The sequence below is a fragment of the Melozone crissalis genome, unplaced genomic scaffold (genome assembly GCF_028551555.1).
Source record: "Melozone crissalis strain CALT ecotype California unplaced genomic scaffold, PUWL_Pcris_2 ptg000033l_1, whole genome shotgun sequence".
Taxonomy (NCBI): Eukaryota; Metazoa; Chordata; class Aves; order Passeriformes; family Passerellidae; genus Melozone; species Melozone crissalis.
Window position 1 is genome coordinate 10,174,272 of NW_026535811.1, and position 14,450 is coordinate 10,188,721.

Sequence of the window (14,450 nt, forward strand, 5' to 3'; positions counted from 1 at the left end):
AGGCGAGGGGGGCGTCCTGCGAGGCGGGGGCGCCCGAGGGACGGCCGGTCCCCGTCCCCCCACTAGCACCACAGAAAAAAAAAAAATCAAACAAATCTAAAAGAGAAAAAGGGAAATCTTGCGACGTTCAATTTAAAAATAAAAAAAAAAAAAAAAAGAAGAAGAAGAAGAAAAAAAGCTAGGCGACGGACGGCAGGGGAAAGGGACAGCGGCGAGGGACGGGAGCGGACGGCGGAGCCGGGCGGGCGGCGGGGACGGCGGGCGGCTCTGCCCGCCCCCCTCCCTCTCGCCCTCCGTGCGGCGGCCGCGGGGAGGCTCGTGGCGCTCGCGTGTGCGCAGGCTGCTTTGCAAAGCCCCCTTTGCAAAAAAGTGGCTGAGGATTGTGTCTCTTATAAGGGGCGGACGGGGCTCGCCCCCCCCTCTTCTCCTACACACACACACACACACGGACGAGCCTCCCCCCGCCGCCCCCCGCGCTCACACACACACACGCACACCCTGCACCTTGCGCCTTCCACGCTCCCCGCCTTTGCCGGCCGCGATGCGCGGAGCGCTGCCGCCTTTTCAGCGCGGGGCGCACACACGCACACACACACACAGACAGACACACATACACACACACACACACACACATGCACAGACAGACAGACAGACAGACACACGGGAGCCCCCGCGCCCCCCGCCGCACACGCGCTGGCGGCCCCGCCCCCCTCCCCCCCGCGCGCCGCTCCCCCGCCCCGCGCGCCGCCCCCGCCGCTCGCGGGTTTGTTGTCGCAAGTGCGTGCGCCCGGCGCGTGCCGCGCTCCCGGCCCTGAGCAAACACCCGCGCCGGGGCGCCGCGCGGGCCGGGGGCGGGGCGGGGGCGGCGCGCGTGGGCGCCGCGGGGGGGGCGGGGGCGGGAAAGCGTGAGGGGAAAGGGGAAGGGGAAGGGGGAGCCCTGCCCGCCCGCCGAGGGGTGCGGATCGCGCTGAGGGACAGGCCGCCGCTGACTCCCGGCGGAGCATCCTCTGTGCACCTGCCGGGCTTTGGAGGAGGGAGGGCCGCCGTGCGGGATGTGTTGGCACGGAGCTGTCCCGTGGCGAGGGCAGCCAAAGTGGTGCGCGCCTGCGGGAAAAGCGCCCTTGCCGTTGCGGAACGCCGCGCATTTAGGGAAACTTCGTGTGCGGGACCTCGGCTTCTCCTTGTCCCTAGAGAGCACCGGGAGGCTGGTATTGCTCCCTCGGCTCGCCGTGCTGAGCTCCATAAGTGTCCGAGCCCCTCCACTGGGGGCTGCCATGCCCCCCGGCTTGCAGTGGCCGGAGCCGCGTGTGCCCGGCACCGCACACACTCCGCGGGCCGCCTGATGGCTCTATTAGCCAGCGACAACCGCGGGGGAGCCCGGCCGGGTGACAGGAGGAGGGCGGCTCAGAGGAGAGCAGGGTAGAGGCTTCTCGGGAGAAGTCACCTCGAATTACCCCTGTGGAATGCTGATCACCGCGGGGTCAGCCTGTCGGGAGGGAAAGAACAAACCTCTCCCGGGCACGTCCCGCTCGGGCGGTCCGGCACGGGGAGGGAGGAGGTTTGCCTCATAAAGTAAGGGTGTGTTGGGCAGAGCTGGCAGGTGTAGAGCCAGCGCACAGATCCCATTTCCCAGGCCACGCTGTCTGCTTGCTGAGCCCGGGGAAGCCACTGACCCCCTGCTCCTCCTGTGGCACCCTGCAAAGTGGAAGTGGGGCACCAGCTCTGCAAGCAGGCAATGGCATTGGCTTGTAACTGCGCAGTCAGGATGGACCTGGCCTGTGCAGGAGAAATTATCACTGCTTTCAGGTGAAGTCTCACTTATGGTTCAGGAGCAAATGCTGAGAGTTTGAGGCTGGTGTGCTTTGGGGGTCACACTGACCCTTGGGGCTGCAGGGGTGTAGGCAGCCTGGGAGGCATGACCCGGTTCAGCACCAGAGAATGCTGATCTTGGCACTCTCCCCCTGCCCTCCTGCCTTTCACATATTTCTGAAATCTTTAGCACATTTTCTACCTTCTACTCTGTCTCATTTCCACTCTGTAAACTCAGATGTGTGTGCTCTCTAACCCACCAAAAAGAGCAGAGCCATGGTGTGATAGCCTTGCCATGGTGATATTATGGTTTTAGGAAGTCCCTGGTAGGTAGCTTTAATCCCTGGTACTCACACCAGCTCCAAAGCATGGAAGGAGGGGATCTGCATAGTCCATGTTGAGTTTCAGTGGAAATGACTGCAAAAGTAAGTCCTGTACTGTTGTTGACCTCAATTACAGCAGTCTGGAGCTGTAGAAATCAGTTCTGCTCATCTGCCACTGGATCTCTGACCCTGGCTGAGTGTGAGTTAAAAAAGTGCTAAGCAGAAACATAGCACAGGAGAACCTCAATGTGCACCTGCTAGCTAGTAATTGTATAATTTTTTAACATGTCAGCCTTTAATGCTGTGTCATGTTAAACATGTCAGCTTTTCAGCACGTGTGATGAAAAATGTGAAGTAGTTCTGTGTGGTCATATTTATTTTGGGACCTCTTCATTGATCTCTGACCAGTTTCTGACTTCTAGCTACTGTCTCATCACATAGGAAATGTTTTCACTTATTTTATCCACTTTTGGGCAGGACAGCCAGACCTTAGCAAGATAAAAGGTTTGCTTGTATTTCCTGTTTGGGGAGCTCTCCTTCTTCAGTTCCAGGTCTCCAACATCCCTTGTCTGATGTCAGAACAGACTGCGCTGGAAGCAGTTGTTGCATCACCAGCTCTGCATTGGCTTTGGGAAGTGCTAACAGAAATATCAAAGGAATTGCAGAGCTGTAAGCTATATATATATATTTAAATAAATATGTTTAAATATATATATTTAAACAGACTAATTCTTCTAGATCAGCCTGATTCCATAACTTGTGTAGATACACTACATAGGGACATTCCTGCCCTTCTTCCTGGAAGTGGCAGAATAAGGCTGGAGTTTCTGGGTCCCTTCTTCTCCAGTCTCAGAGGGCTCTTAAAAAGGCAAAAAACTGTGAGTCCCAGAGGTCACCAAGTGTAACTCATGTAATTGTGCCTCTGTGGCCCTGTACCCATTTGGGTCATGGTGTGTGTTTGTGTGGGGGGTGGATGAGGGGGGCAGAGCCTTTTCCTCCCTTTTCTCTTTCCTCCCACTGCCACCGGGGAAGGAACTCACCCCTTCTGTCTGGGGTGATTCCAATCTCACCAGCTCCTCTGTGTGCTCTCTGTGCAGAGTAAGGGACCAGATTCCTAAATAATAAATATTGTCCCAAGGTCCCCCGCCTCCACCCACTCCTATGCACAGTCCTGCACCTGCGCCTTGAAATTCTTCATTCTAATATAATGATAAATAGCCCTTGCCCTTTTCATTTGGCACTTTTATTTCAGTCTTTATTTATTTATTTGTTTATTTTTAAATCTTGGATTGTCACTATTTTCTAGTGACTTTTTTGTGTGCCTAAATTGTAGCCATACTCATGAGGCCTTTTGAAGTCCTTGCCTTTTTTTTTAAAAAAAAAAAAAAAACAGCTCTGGTATGCTTTTTTTTTTCCTTGCCACTTCTTTTCTTTTTTAAAGGCCATTTACGTTATGATTAAATGCTGTCTTGGAAAAGCAGAACGAAAGTCGTTAATCTATATAGATCTTCAAAGAATCGATACATTCGGGACTTCTGTAGGATTTGTTACACTCCATTTTGTTACAGTAGGCAGCTCGTCTGGATTTGGGCACATGTGTTTCTCTCCCTCCCCTCGCCCTCCCCCTCGCCTTTCCAGCTTCCCCCCCAAGAGTGAAAATAAAGTAAAAGGTCTTTCATGGTAAACAAAACCAGCTTATTCTCCACATAGAACACATGAATAGCTGGAAAAAAAAACTTACAATAAATGGTGCATTTTTTTCTCTGCTGGGTATAGCATTCAAGATCAGTCCAGTATTCAAGAAGCAGTCCATTTTTTGCTCAGCAAGAGAGTTTAGAAAAGAAGCGTGGGGTCTATTCAAGGATCTTTCCCCCCTTCACAATTGCTGGGCTTTATGAAACCTATCTTCCATGCCTTGTCAGAGTATTTCTGGGGACCAATTAGTGCTTTGTTGCAAGGCTTCTTTGCTGAATCTTTGAGCAGCAAGAAAAAGCTCTCTTGAGTCTCCCCTTATTTTGACTATTTCAGTCATTACTCAGTGTAATAATTAATATGACAACTGGACGCTGAAGTTTGTATAGAAACACCTCGGCTGCAGGAGAGAGCGTGCAGTGGGTGGTAACAAGCTACAGATCAGACCGAGAAGCCACACACACAAGGAAAGGGGGAAGAAAAGAGAGGGAGAGAGAATAATGAATGAAAAGAAAGAGGGAAAGAATAAAGATAAATAAATAGTTGGTGCGGCCTGAAGAAACATAATACAGACTTGGAAGGGAGAAAAAAAAAGGCACTTTGAGTGGTGTTTGGGGGGGTCAACCCCAGAGAGTTAAACTTATTTTGAAACAGTTTCCATGTGAATATAATTTTCAACATTTGCTACTTTCAGAAGTCAGGAAAGAGATTTTTCCCTGAAAAGGCAAGATGGTCCCTCGGGTAAGTAATTTTTAAGGACGGTGTGTTTGCACTTTTGCATAGTTGATAAAGTTCAATGCCTCTTCCTAAGCATCCCTGTATGGAAATGAGAACTTAACCATGAAACCTTATTCTTAATTAATTGTTGACCATCCTGCCCAGGGTGGAGTAGGTGGGTTATTGGCATAGTAAGTTTGAGTTTTCTTTGTGTTGTATCGCTACAAGAGGAATAAAGCCTCTGCCTCAATGAAGAATTAAAAATGACGTTTGACCAGGGGACACTGCCGAATCCACCTCGAAAGGCGTCTTGGGATGAACACTCATCACTTTCCAGACATTTCTTGGGCTGCCAATGAGGGCATAATAAATAATTAGAGGTTTTAAGCGTATTAGATACAGCTCATGCTAATGAGCTACATCAGGTCTTGTGCTAACCTGAAGTGACAGTTTGCATATAGGGCTGCAAAAAAGAAAAAAAAAAAAAAAAACAACACACAGGGGAAAAAACCCCAAAAACCCCAACAAAACATAAAAAAACAGGAAAAAAAAGCCACAAACAAACAAGACCCCAAACCAGCCGCCGAAGCATCTTTCCCCCGCGGCCCCGTCCCGCTCGCCGCCCCCGCGGGTGCCGCCCGCTGCCCCCCTGCCCTCCGCGCCCGCGGAGCGGAGCCCTTGGCTGCCGGCTCTGCCGGGTGGCCCCATTGTGCGGCCACGAGCTGCGCGCCTGTCAGAGCCCCGGGGGATAAATCACACCGGGCTGCCCTCCCGCATACCCCAGCGCCACTTTTTGGACAGCTGAGTATTTTGGGTGGGGAGTGGGTGGGTTGTTGCCGGCTCCTCCGAAGCGGTGGTCCCCTGCAGGAGGGGTAGCAGAGGGTTTGGGTGGTGATGCCTGCGCAGGCTGCGAAGCGGATCCCCCGCTATTCCCGAGGAGGGCAGGCTGTGGGGACAGCCGGGGGTCCCGGGTCCCCTCTGCCGTGAGGACACAGTGCCACCTCCCGGCCACCCGCGCCCCAGAGGGAAGGAACCGGGGAAATCCGGGTGGAGTGGGATCGGGCGCAGCCTTGAGGTCTCGGGGAGCCCGGTTCTGCAGTGCTGGGTGGATTTGCCAGCACGGTGCAGAGGGACGTGCGGGAAAATGCTGTCTTTACGGGGTGTAAGGGAGAGCTACAGCATCCTGAGATCTCTGGTAAATGCATACACAGTGTTGATAAGGGGGATGCCCCCCTCCCATGCACACACACACCAAGTACCTAAGATACTTGTGGAATACTCATCTGGGAATTTCTTCCACCAACTTAGAAAATTCCCCATTCCACTGCTTACTGCACTCTCACACTCACTGGGACCTCCTGAACCAGCAGGGAAACAGGGAGCTGCAGGCCAAGGGTGGGCCCAGTGTCCTGGCACAGGAAAGGACATCCTTGCCCAGACACAAAGACTCAGAGCTCCAGGGAAGCCGCCACTGTGCAAATGGGTAGCAAAGAGCAGCCTGAAAAGCAGCCCAAGTCCGTGGCCCCTTGAACTCGCATCGTGCCGGCCAGGGGAGCTTGCCAACTTCAGGGCAAAGAGCCCTGTGAGCTGTGGCTGAGAGCACAGCCCAAAAGGACTGCATGTGGTGTGTGCATGTGTGTGTGTGTGTACTCAAAGAAAGTGTGTTTTGCAGGGAGAACACGTGTTTTAGGCAAAAGCAAGGTTGGACATCAGTGCATATTGTTGAAAGAAGAGGGGAATGCTCTGTGCTGCAGCAAAATCCCAGAGCAGAACTAAGAGACTTAAAGCCCAGCTGCTCACACCAGCCAGGGAATCAGGCCCACGAGGAAGCTTGAAACCCAAGTGGGAAAACCTGGCTGGCAGTGTCACTGCAGGGGGAAGAATCCGTGCTTGGTATGCTGAAGTTGTACTTCAAAGAGTACAGGGAAGCTCCAGCAGTTTGAACTCTGAAATGGCCCAAGGTAACCGATGCTGATGCAACTGCATATTCCTAAGGGGAATGTCACTGGGCATACACATGCTCACACAGCCCCACACACCACTTTGCTCCAAAACAGGAGACACTGGGAATTCCTCCTAGCAAGATGGAACTTTGTTTTCTTCAATCAGTGCCTTCTGCCACCAGGCAACCTCTGACAGTGCAGTGACCAAACTGGTGGCAATACACTGGTGATATTATTATAATTGTATAACAACAAGGGTGAGAGATAATCTTGCAAAATAAATACAAAAAATCGTGGGCTAGGAGGCAAAACAGATGATTACAAAGATTTGTCATGAGCAGTGTTTTAGGTATTTGATATTTCACTTTGTCTTGCCATTACCATTGAGTAGAGTGGACACATGCAAGAAAAGGGATGGAGAAAGGGAATGAACGGAGACCAAAACCATGTAAAAACCATAAAGTAAAAGAGAGATTAAAGATTATAGAAAAGAGAAAGAGTTAGGAAAGAAAGAGGAAGGCACAAACAGAGGAAAGAATAGTTTATCGCACTGAAAATTACCAGGTGGCAAGGCATGGTGTGTGGGGAAGGTAAACAAGACTAGTTTCTGGAGTCTGTCTTGTCCTGCACAGGGGCTATAATCAGAGTTGTCACCATCTTCATCTCACTGTTATTTTTTTCCAAGGTGGTCTTCAGTCTCCCTATCATGATAGGGCTATGCCTCGTGCTGCACAAACACAGGCTACAAAATACTGGCTGCCATAATGAATTTACTGGCTGAGTAGCTAAAACACAGTAGTTTTTCTACTGCTGGCGATTATTAGGGATACTTTCCCCTACTGCTCTGCCTTTCCTTGCCCCATCCTCCTGCGACGTGAGCAGGATCCAGTGTGTGTAGTGTGCATCACATTTGGTGATCTTGACCTGCCAGCCCATACCACAGGCTTGCTGATCACATCAGAAATAACTTCCTACCCTACAGGCAGTTTCAGAATGCACAAAGAAGCAGCTCTTCTGAAAAAGGTATGTATGTATTTGCACCCAAAGCACAGAGTCACTTCAGAATGCATGTTATATAATTGATATTTTCAGTGGGATGGACTCTGACTCCACAGTAAGAACTATGAAATGGTTCCACTCAGTTTCCCCGCTGTAAGGCTGCTGGGTTTTGTAGGTATGAAAATTTACAGTAAGTCTTTTCTAATGTTCATCAATATGAGTTTGCACAGGTGTGGGTAGTAGAGCTTCCTTCAAGGAGAAAATAACTGTAAAGAGAATTTTTCTTCATCATGAAAATATAGCAAGATTACCTGCCTTGGCACAGTTTCTAAGACTTCATTTTCCCAAATAGCAAGATAGATACTTCAAGCTATCTATCTGTCAAGCTCCATTTTTTCACCTGCCCTCTGATATTGGGATACAGATTTCCAATCTCCTTTACCCCCTTTGGTGACTCTTATTAAGCCAAACCTGGGCTTTTTCATATCAGTACTTTACTAACCTTTCCTGATTTATGTGTCCCACCCTGTTCCCCTTGTGCTTTCCATGGCTGACACCACATACAAGCACACGTACATCACGTGTAGTTTTCTACATCTTCCTGCCCTGGAGCTCTGACCTACTGTTTCCTGCTCTTTTTCTTCCTTTACCTTCCTCTCTTTCCCCATGCTCAGGCTCATATCCCAGTGTGAGGTTCATGCTGCTAACTCCTGTCTCATGTTTCCCCTGGACTGGATGTCTCTCTCTGGTTTCTGGTGAGCGGAGTGGTGTCTCCTGCTCTCTGAGATCTTTGGAAGCAGCCCCAGAGGTCCTACTAAAGGATAAATCCCTCAGCTGCTGTGCCTTGCCAGAGCCTTCCGTGCCTGACGTTTGATATCCCAAGAACACATCATGGAGAAGGTCTGATATCTGTCCAGAGCCTTCTGTGCCTGATGTTTGCCATCCAAAGAGCAATCCTGGAGAATGTCTGATATCTGTCCAAGGGGAGTGACCCCGAGGTGAAACCCACCTGAGGCTGAACACGCAGCTGCAGTGGGAAGGAACGGGCTGGAGGCTGAGCTGAAAACCATGTGTTGACTTGAAAAAAAATGAAAACAGCTGATGTTGATCAGGAGGAGGAAGGCTGCTAATTCAGAGCATGCTGCTGCTCCACGTTGGGTGCAGCCAGAAGCAATCTGCTGGAGAGCGGCAGCGGCTGCTCGGTGTGCCAGCGGTGGGTGGGGTGGGCGTGCAGGGAGAACGCCCCCTTGGCACGCTGTGCAGGGGAGGGAGCTGGGGAAGGGAATGGCTTTGCCTTGCCTGCTCCTCTTTAAATACCTTTGCACACATCTCTGCCCACTGCACTGAGTCAGAAGGTTTCACCTGCTCTAGTGGAGGGGCCTCCCTGTGTGGGCATTGCTGCCTTTGCAACATGGACTCGCAGCACTGCAAAATGAATGGTGACGCTTTCCAGGTAAGTGGTGGGGGTCTGTGCCTGCTTTTTGCAGAGGTGAGGGGTGTCCTGCCTCACTCCTGCACTCCTATGCTTGTCCTTCCCTCTCTGAGAGGCAGTGTGACCCCAGAGGAGAAGAATCAAGGTGGCCTGTCCTGATGCTTTGCAGTACCTGAGCAATTTTGGCAGCTCTGTATTTGTCTGCTGTTAATTGTGCTCACAAAAACGCAGTGAGAATACAAACAAACATTGCAACAGTATCATTGTGTACATGGCAAAAAGACAAAGAATCAGAAAAGACCAGAAGCTTATTGGAGGTCTTAAATGTGTGTGATGAAAAAAGCTGTCTTCTTTGGTTAAAGGAAAACAGATGAAATTATGTGCTCTTCTGGTGTAACTTTTTGTTAAATTTGGGGCTATCTTGTCTTCTTTTTTAATGTTTACTTACTGACTGACTTTGAACTCTTTGCTTTGGGAAATACAGGAAGGACCTGAAGTTCATGCCTTTTCAATACAGGCACTGATGTTACTGCAGGGGCAAGTGATGTAACCCGAGGCCAGCATGGTTAATTATTAGGACAAAATTCTGCACTTATCTGTCCTATGCAATGCTGCTGAAGCCTGAGACAAGCTGCATCAGATGTGCAAAAAAGGGCTTCTATTTCTTTTAAGAGCAGAGATGCCAAGGAAGCCTCTATTCCTACTTCTTTGTGTGCTGAGGCTGAACTCCCACAGTATTTCTCTAGAGTCTCACCTTGCTGCTTATCCAAGTTGTGTAATTGCTTGGTTCCAATGATGAGTGCCATGAGGAGCATTTAAATGCCTTAAGAAATTTGACTTGGAAACTAATTCCATTTTCACAAGTAACTTGGAAATCTTTTAATTTGAAATATTTTTCCTTCCTCCCCTCCCCCCTCCGTTTTGCATATCTAGTAAATTTGAACTTTACAGCAGTGAGGTGAAAGTTTTATATCCCTGAAATTGCAAGAAAAACTTTCTCTGTCTCTACCAGTGTTGGAATTCACTCTGAAGGGCTTTAGCTAAATGTCTCAGCAAGGGATTAGAAGGCAAGATGCATTAGATAGGATTGGGTTATTGACCCCTAATGCTGCCACCTGTGTCAGAATGGCAATACCAATCTGTGCAATGTGGCTAACTAAAAATGCAGGTTTGTGATTGTCTCAAGTCCAGGGATGGTTGTTCATGCTCTTCAACTGGTTCTCATGTTATTTCCTAGAAAAAAAAAACAGAGCTGGAAGAAAATTAGAGCCGAATTTATGCACATTATAAATCACATATACATATCACAGAGACAATATTGCAACACAATAAAATTGTTTCTTTGAGTCTGAATCATAATCACAATAGTAACAAAACTGTAGGACTACCCCAAAGCTTCAATTCCTCCATGTATGTTGAGGGACAAGTAGTTAAAGTCCAAAATGAGAATGGAAAAACTGATCAACAGGTAAAGCTATGCATAAGTACTACAAAAATCTCAACAATAATGTGAGTGCCTCTGTTTTTGCTGCTATCACCTCCAGTGCACATGTTGAGGTTTATTATCTACCGTATGTATTGATACAGGCTCCATATACCCTGATAAGAGCTGAGTACCAGGGAAACAATCATTTTAGTCTTCTCCCCCTTTGCAATTAAAGGTGTCACCTCTGTGACAGGTTCAGGCATGGGCTGATCCTTGTCAAAAGACCTTCCAGGGAGCTGAGTGCAAATGCAGATGTGCAAGAAGTTAAGCAAGTATGAGGCTCTTTAGAGCATTAGTGCCTACTCCCTACTGCAATATAAATCAACTTACAAGAGTGGGAAAATTACTGAGGACACATTGAAAGCAGCTGATCTTAAATCAAAGCTAGTGACCAATGAGTTTGAAAAGATTTTTTTAAGAATTTTTTGTCTAATCTCGTTGTACAAAGAGATCAATTATTATCATCAGGATTACCTTGCAGGACTTCAACTTTGCATTATCTCCCCTGCAAGTATGCAAATCATGAATTCTTTATTTGTCACACACATTCAAGTCAATCTGTCATATAAGTTGGTTCTCACAGCATGACTTGGCAAAAATATTTTAAATATATAACTGTTGTCTTTTAGAGCAGTTTCATTGCAGACAGTGAAAACCAACATATCGACCCACTGGACAGACAATGGTGGAGCCAGTTCTGTCCTTGAGATCAGTTTTGGCTGTGGTGGGTGAGAACAGAAGGAAAAAGCAAAGTATGGGCAGTATTTGAGATGACAGTTTTGGTCACACTGCCATAAAATTTCAGTACTACAGACATTTGTTTTGGCTTTTGCCAGACTCCTGTCATTGTTTTCCCCTGTGGTTGCTGGAGGTGTAAATGGGTTTCATTAGCCAGCTGACACATCACTTCCAGCTGCTGTTCCTCTTGGTGCTCCCCATGTAGGAGCTGGGCTGGCTCCTGCATGGGGACTCAGGAGACACAGAGATGCTGCAGGAAGTGTCACAGCTAAACAGGTGGCAATCTTCCTTCTGGTGCAGCACTTCTACTACAGTTCGCACTAGAGGTCCCTCATAAGGCTGAAAGACATTTGGAAAACCTTTGCAGGCTCTGGAAACAAAGCCAGATAGAAAAATGTGTGGCCAGTCTGTTAGCTGCAACCTTGGAGGCAGCCTTGGAGAATCAGCAATTATTTACTTTACAAAAGAAGGCAGCTCTTCATAGCTCTGCCTCAGGAAATGTAGGCCCACCAAGAGCTTCATGGCTTCAGGGCAGCTGGCTTTGATTGCTAATTTGTCTTCTACAAAGGCTATCTTTGCTGAGGACAATATTTGGGAACTGGGACTCTTTTTACTCTGATTTATATGTTCAATTGAGCAATAACCATAATAAGAGCAAGCTCTGCCCAAAAAGACAGATCTTTATAAGGAATATTTGAATGGGTACCTTGAATCAAGCTTTAGCCCAGGTCTTTAGCCCTCTGTGTTGCAGATGTGTGGTGTGATCTTCGAAATAACGACCTCAGACAATTTGTCCAAGTCCAGTAGATGTTAAAAAAAAATGAAATAAACCTGCAAATAAGATATTAATGTGGTCTCCAAAAGTTTGTGATGGTTGTACATGAAGTTTACTCTGATATCAGAAAAATTGGGTGATTGAAATGTCAGCAGGCATTTACCTGCCATGCCAAGTACCCAGCTTTCAAGACCTGCCTCCACTCCAGGGCTCAGTTTCCTCTTTCAGAAGTGGTGAAATAGCTCTTCCCTTCTTAACAGGGCTTTTGTGAAAAGAAACACGTGTAGAGACATGCAAAGACATTCTAGTCATGAGAACTGTGAAAATAATGAAAATAAACCTTTTGAGAGTATGGAAAATTGCCTTTTGGAATTTGCAGAGCAGAAAATCAATGAGAGAAAGGGAACAAACATAAATGAAAACACATCTTGCCCCGAGTCTTTACTCATTTTGGGATTTAGGGAAGATCTAGATGTTTGCTCCAACATTTTTCTTTTTTATTTTTCTTTTATTTGATTGATGTGGTTATTTTGTTTCAAAATCACCTTCCATATCCTTCCTGTGGATACTACCTCTCTCCTGGGGATACCTGGAAGGTACAAGCAGAACTGAAGGGAAACACAGACCATGGTCTGCATCTCTGCACAGAGCTCATCCACATTTCTCTGCTTAACCCTGAGTGCTGAGGAAAAGGAAGCCTGAGGGAAAGACTTTGCTGCACTGGAGCTGAAACCAAAGTGCAGAAATGTTTCCAGTCATCCCTGAGGGGAGACAAGGATGATATTAGGTTTATTTACATGTCCTTTTTGACTACCTTACTCTCACCAGGGCTCTAGTTGGAGAGAAGGGATTTGCATCTCTACCATCATAAATCAGAGCAGCCCCAGAGCTGTTTTATACCTTCTTTACATCGCTGCTGTGCAAAAGGGACATGGAGAAAGGCAAAACTGACTCCTAGGGTGAATGGTAGTGATTTTTGTTTATTTTTTTCTTTCCTTTCAGGAATCTAGCTACATTGAAGACTCCCCCAGTAAAAATGGTGTGATTTCTTTGATTTTCTCTCTGAAAGAAGAAGTCGGGGCATTAGCTAAAGTCCTGCGCACATTTGAGGTAAATATTTTCCTTCAGGTCTTTACAATTTTGTATTGCAGCCACACTTTCTCAGGGTCTTGGAGGTTGTGTTTGTGATTCTATTTCATTGCTATTGCAGGGGAAAGCAGCCTCTGTTTCTTTTCTGGGCTTAAAATCCCTTTAAGTCTTGGGGCAGAAGTAGCTTAAAAATTAAAGTAGTAAATTAAAACCGCTACCCCACATGAGGGTGGGATAAATGAATTTTTTCCACTTAAAGGGGAAATATTTAATCATAACTGCTTAGTAAAAGGTAAGAGTGAGTTGGGCTGTGACCTAAGATTGACTTATAACCAAATAATTTGCCTTACAACTTGTAAGGCAAATATAATTTGCATGTGAGCCATGTGACTCACAATGCACATTGCATGAGGTGTTTCTGCTGGGGGCAGCTTTTAGCTCTTGCCCACCCAAAAAATCTGATATAAAAGATTTTACCATCTCCTACCTGCAGTACTTCTACAGAGTGGGTAGAGGGTGCCTACAGAACAGCATAAAAATGACAGCAATTTTTTTCACAGCAAAGGGACTCAGTAACTTAGGCTGAGTGATTTGGAAAATTTTGGGGGAAACAAGGAGCCATTTACCTTTCAGGACATTGTGTGCTTATTTATTCTTGCAGAAATATTTCCCAGATGTCATGAATGTTGTTTGAAAAGCACGAAATCCTTGCGGTTCAGGATGGTTGTGTTGCAACACTCAGCTGTGTACTCTGTGCTCCCAAGCAAATACACTTTTATATTGGTCCTGTGGCTTTTTTTTCTTTTTTTTTTTTTATGTAATAGTTGTGCCTGAAAACAGCATTTTTTTTTAGCACACTCTAAGAAGTTGTGGCCTGCATATTTTCCGTTCATAAATTGAATTTACTAGGAAATGAGAGGTTGTGTGTTATGGGTACAGAAGAAAAACAATCATGAGTTTTAGGACATACTTGATTCATTAAGATAAAAGGAAATTCACCAACAACAGAAGAGCAAGTCTAAATCTGTGAATTGACTAGTAAAATCCTGCAAAATGTCCGTATGTCAGTGATGTGCATGTCTGTAAATGAATTAATGAGACTGATGATATTCTCTTATTAATGCATTGATGTCTAGTAAATAAATTGCTATCAGCTCCAGAGAAAAGTTTGTAGAGGAGCTAGTATAGGAAAGAGAGAAGCAACCATTTCTTGGATGTGACTTTTCTTGCCCCAAAGCAGATACCTAAACTAGACCAACAGAGTCACTTTTCCCAGTGGCCCTGACTGCAGCTGAGAGGTTGGGACTCGTTGGTTTTCCACCCAACAAAGCCAAATCTTTCTGTGCTAAATCTCAGCTCCTCCAGCACCAAGGCTTGATAAGAGACCTGGCACTGGTGCTCTTATATCAGTTTTTCATTTGGCATTGTAATGGGGGCATGGATGGAT

The 14,450-nt window shown here is 47.0% G+C and overlaps 1 protein-coding gene across 1 annotated transcript in view; it reads left to right on the plus strand.

The window, feature by feature from the left end:
* The first annotated feature begins 8,894 nt into the window (after positions 1–8,894).
* PAH (phenylalanine hydroxylase) overlaps positions 8,895–14,450 on the plus strand; it is a 34,023-nt gene continuing 28,467 nt past the window's right edge. The window contains exons 1-2 of the mRNA XM_054282020.1: positions 8,895–8,936; positions 12,917–13,024. Of these exons, the coding sequence (XP_054137995.1) occupies positions 8,895–8,936; positions 12,917–13,024 (150 nt within the window). The remainder of the gene's footprint in view (positions 8,937–12,916; positions 13,025–14,450) is intronic.